Source organism: Lipotes vexillifer, unplaced genomic scaffold (genome assembly GCF_000442215.2).
Source record: "Lipotes vexillifer unplaced genomic scaffold, Lipotes_vexillifer_v1.1 scaffold312, whole genome shotgun sequence".
NCBI classification, from domain to species: Eukaryota; Metazoa; Chordata; class Mammalia; order Artiodactyla; family Lipotidae; genus Lipotes; species Lipotes vexillifer.
The window spans coordinates 347,385-351,934 of record NW_006789251.1 but is presented as its reverse complement, the minus strand read 5'-3'; the positions used below and the strand labels follow the sequence as shown (position 1 = coordinate 351,934).

Below are 4,550 nucleotides of genomic sequence, written 5' to 3'. Positions count from 1 at the left end.
CAGAGAAAAAAGGACATGAATGTTTTTTGTGTAAATAGAAAAAAAAAAAAAAATATATATATATATATATATATATATACTCACCCTTCACTACCATGAATGTTTTTCCAGGGCGTTGAACGACACCAAGCTGGTGAGACAAGAAGAAATCCACCTGAAAGATAGCATGGAGGACAGTATTAAGGTGCCCTCTGTAGAGGAAAAGGAAGATGATGAAGCAATCGGGATAGACTTTTCCCTAAAGAATGAACCAGTAGCCATCTGTGTAGTAGCTGCTGACAAATCTCTCCTGGAGAATGCAGAGGCCAAAAAAGAATAAGCGTTTGGTGAAATTCTTAATCACCTCTTACTTGAACCGTGATGAAAAAAAGTGGGAGGGCCAGCTTGGGCTGAGAAGGGGGGGACAGAAAAGAGAAGACAGAACAAAGCTGCTTTTTAGGACTGAACAATCTATTTTCAAAGCACTGGTACCTGTGTGAGTGAGTATGTAAATTAAAGTTATTTAAATGGTTGGAATATGTGGCTCCTTTTCCATCACTACATCTTTCCTTCCGGATCTTCATCGTGGAAGTTTCAGTTGTTGCGGAATATGAAGCACCTCCCTTGCACATGTGTGCGCTATGGTGGTCTTGGACAGTATGTGGAAACAGAAGCTCCGTGACAGTAGAAGACTTCTCTTAGGGGAACAACTTTTTGACGCACAACTTTTGGTGCGTTTTTCTAGTTTTAATACGTTAAGCTTTTTCAAGACCTAACTGCAGCCGCTTTGGGAAAAAACAAACAAAAAAACAAAAAACAAAAACAAAACAAAAAAACTGCTTTGCATAAAACAGTCACCTGTTTCCTAGTACCTCAAACTTAACCAAGGGAATTCTCTGCATTTGTCAGTACTACCTGTCGTCATTGTGGTTAAATGTAGAGAGAACTGCTGGGCAAGATGGTGAATGGAGAAAAAAAAAGAGTTTTAAAAAAAGGAACACAAATTGTGCTTAAAATCCCCACGTGGGTTTTATTTCTTAAAATACTGTGATTTTTTTAATTATTTTAGTAAAAAACAAAACAAAAAAAAGAAACAGACTTTAATTATTAGATAAATGTTTGTGAATTATCCTTTATTCCAGGTAAGCTGTTTATTAGTGTTCAACTATAATTTAGAATTTGGTAGATTTCATGTGAGCTAATTTTAAGGTGACTGTGGAGTTTTGTTTGCCACACGTTTATCTTCTATCAGTTTGAGTGTTACAAACACAGCACAATTCAGTTTTTCATATAAATTGTTTTTTTTGTGTGTGTTATTGTTTTGATTTGGGGGCAAGGGAGATTTAGTTTTTTTGTGAATAGGAACGTTTTTATTTTAAACATGGAAATAACAAAGAAGTTAACTTTTTTTTTTAATTTAACTAAAGAACCAAACTTTTCGGCACAGCTATGCAGCTTGTGGGCCAGACGAGGAAGTCCTCTTCACCCTTTTGTTGCTGTCAAATTTTACACATTATCTGTCTCACACAAATAGTTTCTGTTAGGATGGGCTGGCTTTTGTGTGTGATTTTAAATGTGTTCTGTTTTTGTTTGCATTGTGTTTTGTGGGGGGGGGGGGGATTCTCATTTATTTTGCGGGACAAGGGGATGTGCTCGAATCCCATCCCTTTGGTGAGAGTGTTCACGAAATACTCATATCCTACAAGGAGCCTGGAGAACTACTTTTTTTTTTTTTCTTTAATCTAGCTGCCAGCTGCTCTGTTTCCCCATATTAGCTTTTACAGGAGGGAGCAGCTTAGACTAAATCTAAGTCTACATTTATAATACGTTCTGATTGTGAACAAAGGGTTTCGTTCCAAAAAGTAGAACTTTCCTTGAATCTTAGGTTTTAGAAGCCTGAGTGCGTGTGAGCTTGGATGTGTGCGTGAGCATGTGTGTGTATGTGTGTGAGGCCTTCGGTTTTCATGTTTCGTTTTTTTTTTTTTTTTTTTTTAAACTTGGAAGGGTTGGGGGAGGGGGGAGAAAGGGAAGGGGAATTGCTGAGATGACAGTGTCCCACACAGCTTCAAATAAAATCCATGGAAAGATATTGCATTTGTGGAATAAGTGCTTACTTGAAAAGCATGTTGTTCTTTTACTTTCTTGCTGTTAAGAATTTTTATTTGTAGGGTGTTTGTTTTAATTTAATTTTTTTTTTTTTAGGGATGGGGGCCATCATGTGGAAACCAGAAAAAGGGAAAGTGTGAACTATCTAGACAAAGATTCATTTTGTGTCCATATTTGTTTTTAATTGGCCTCATTTCAAATGTACTAAACAGTTCCATACCTGGATTGGGTGTTTGTAATGGTTACCAAAAAACAAACAAAAAAAAAAAAGAAAAAAAAAGAAAAAAAAAAGAAAATATGTGACATGCTTTTATCACTACTTTATTTTTCAAATAACATGTAAATATTGTAATCCATTGGATTTTGTTTTGCTAACCTGTTAATAAAAATATGGGACCATTATCCTTTTAACAAGGCTAGAATGTCATTTTTTTTTTCTTTTTTCAAACATATACCTGATATTTTGTGGCCGCACATTTTGGATGCATTATTATAATTCTGTTGACTGTAACGACATAGAATTTACAACATTTACAACATTTTTTTATACAGAGGACATTTTTTTTTCAGAGCTTGAAAGAAGAAAATAAATAGCAAAATGATAACCTATTGACTCCAATAAAATCAGTATTTCCCAGTACTTGATAAAAGATAGGGAGATCCTGAGTTCTTGAAGCCAAGGGGTTTAAAAAACAACAAAAAACACACAAGTAGGTTATTCAAAGTTGTTTGCAACATACATTTTGTAATGAAATGTGAGAAATTAATAAAGGATTTTTTTCACATGTGTCTATGTGCATCTGTTGTAAATCATTTACAGATATGACTACAGATATGAAATGTAGAAATTATATAGCATTGCCTTTCAGTGCATGTACATGAGAGATATTTCAAGCCATTAAATCTAAACCGTTACGAAAAGCAAAGGTAAATTTAAGGTGAGGTGTGAGCTGGAACTTTCAGATGTTAATATTTCTCCATCAGCTATTTATAACCAACTGGGGAAATTTTATGGAGAGAATGAATGTTTTCCATCAAAAATGTTAAAGTGGTGTGTGAAGCTTCAGAAGGAGGAAGTGCCAGTGACTGAACATCATCTGGGGACCCTGAACCCGTGAGCACAGTTATTTTCCTCTAACTGCAAATCACAGCCACTGCTTACTACGCATCCTGCACCGGTAATTACCATCATTAACTTATTCTTTGAGCTACCCTGTTATAAATCAAAGGGAAAATTAATAGTCATGAAACCTGGAAGAAGGGTAAATTAAAATCAACAGCACTGATTTTTTTTTTTGTCTTTTTCTTTAAACTATTGGAGTATAATTAATTGCTTTACAATGGTGTGTTAGTTTCTGCTTTGTTATCAGTTATACATATACATATGGCCCCATATCTCTTCCCTCTTGCATCTCCCTCCCTCCCACCCTCCCTATCCCACCCCTCTAGGTGCTCACAAAGCACCGAGGTGATCTCCCTGTGCTATGCGGCTGCTTCCCACTAGCTATCTGTTTGACGTTTGGTAGTGTATATATGTCCATGCCACTCTCCCACTTCGTCCCCGCTTACCCTCCCCCCTCCCCGTATCCTCAAGTCCATTCTCTAGTAGGTCTGCGTCTTTATTCCTGTCTTACCCCTAGGTTCTTCACATTTTTTTTTTTCTAGATTCCATACATAGGTGTTAGCATACGGTATTCGTTTTTCTCTTTCTGACTGGCTTCACTCTGTATGACAGTCTCTAGGTCCATCCACCTCACTACAAATAACTCAGTTTCGTTCCTTTTTATGGCTGAGTAATATTCCATTGTATATATGTGCCACGTCTTCTTTATCCGTTCATCTGTTGATGGACACTTCAGTTGCTTCCATGTCCTGGCTATTGTAAATAGAGCTGCAATGAACATTCTGGTACATGACTCTTTTTGAATTATGGTTTTCTCAGGGTATATGCCCAGGTGTGGGATTGCTGGGTTGTATGGTAGTTCTATTTTTAGTTTTTTAAGGAACCTCCATACCGTTCTCCATAGTGGCTGAATCAGTTTACATTCCCACCAACAGTGCAAGAGGGTTCCCTTTTCTCCACACCCTTTCCAGCATTTATTGTCTGTACATTTTTTGATGATGGCCATTCTGACCGGTGTGAGATGATATCTCATTGTAGTTTTGATTTGCATTTCTCTAATGATTAATGATATTGAGCATTCTTTCATGTGTCTGTTGGCAATCTGTATATCTTCTTTGGAGAAATGTCTATTTAGGTCTTCTGCCCAGTTTTGGATTGGGTTGTTTGTTTTTTTGATGTTGAGCTGCATGAGCTACTTGTAAATATTGGAGATTAAGCCTTTGTCAGTTGCTTCATTTGCAAATATTTTCTCCCATTCTGAGGGTTGTCTTTTGGTCTTGTTTATGGTTTCCTTTGCTGTGCAAAAGCTTTGAAGTTTCATTAGGTCCCATTTGTTTATTTT

General features: G+C 36.6%; 1 protein-coding gene across 1 annotated transcript in view; it reads left to right on the top strand.

The window, feature by feature from the left end:
• The window catches only part of ZNF462 (zinc finger protein 462), a 109,113-nt gene extending 108,336 nt beyond the window's left edge, over positions 1 to 777 (top strand). Inside the window, exon 13 of the mRNA XM_007462442.1 lies at positions 112 to 777. Coding sequence (XP_007462504.1) covers positions 112 to 319 — 208 coding nt within the window. The 3' untranslated portion in view covers positions 320 to 777. The remainder of the gene's footprint in view (positions 1 to 111) is intronic.
• Positions 778 to 4,550: the final 3,773 nt, after the last annotated feature.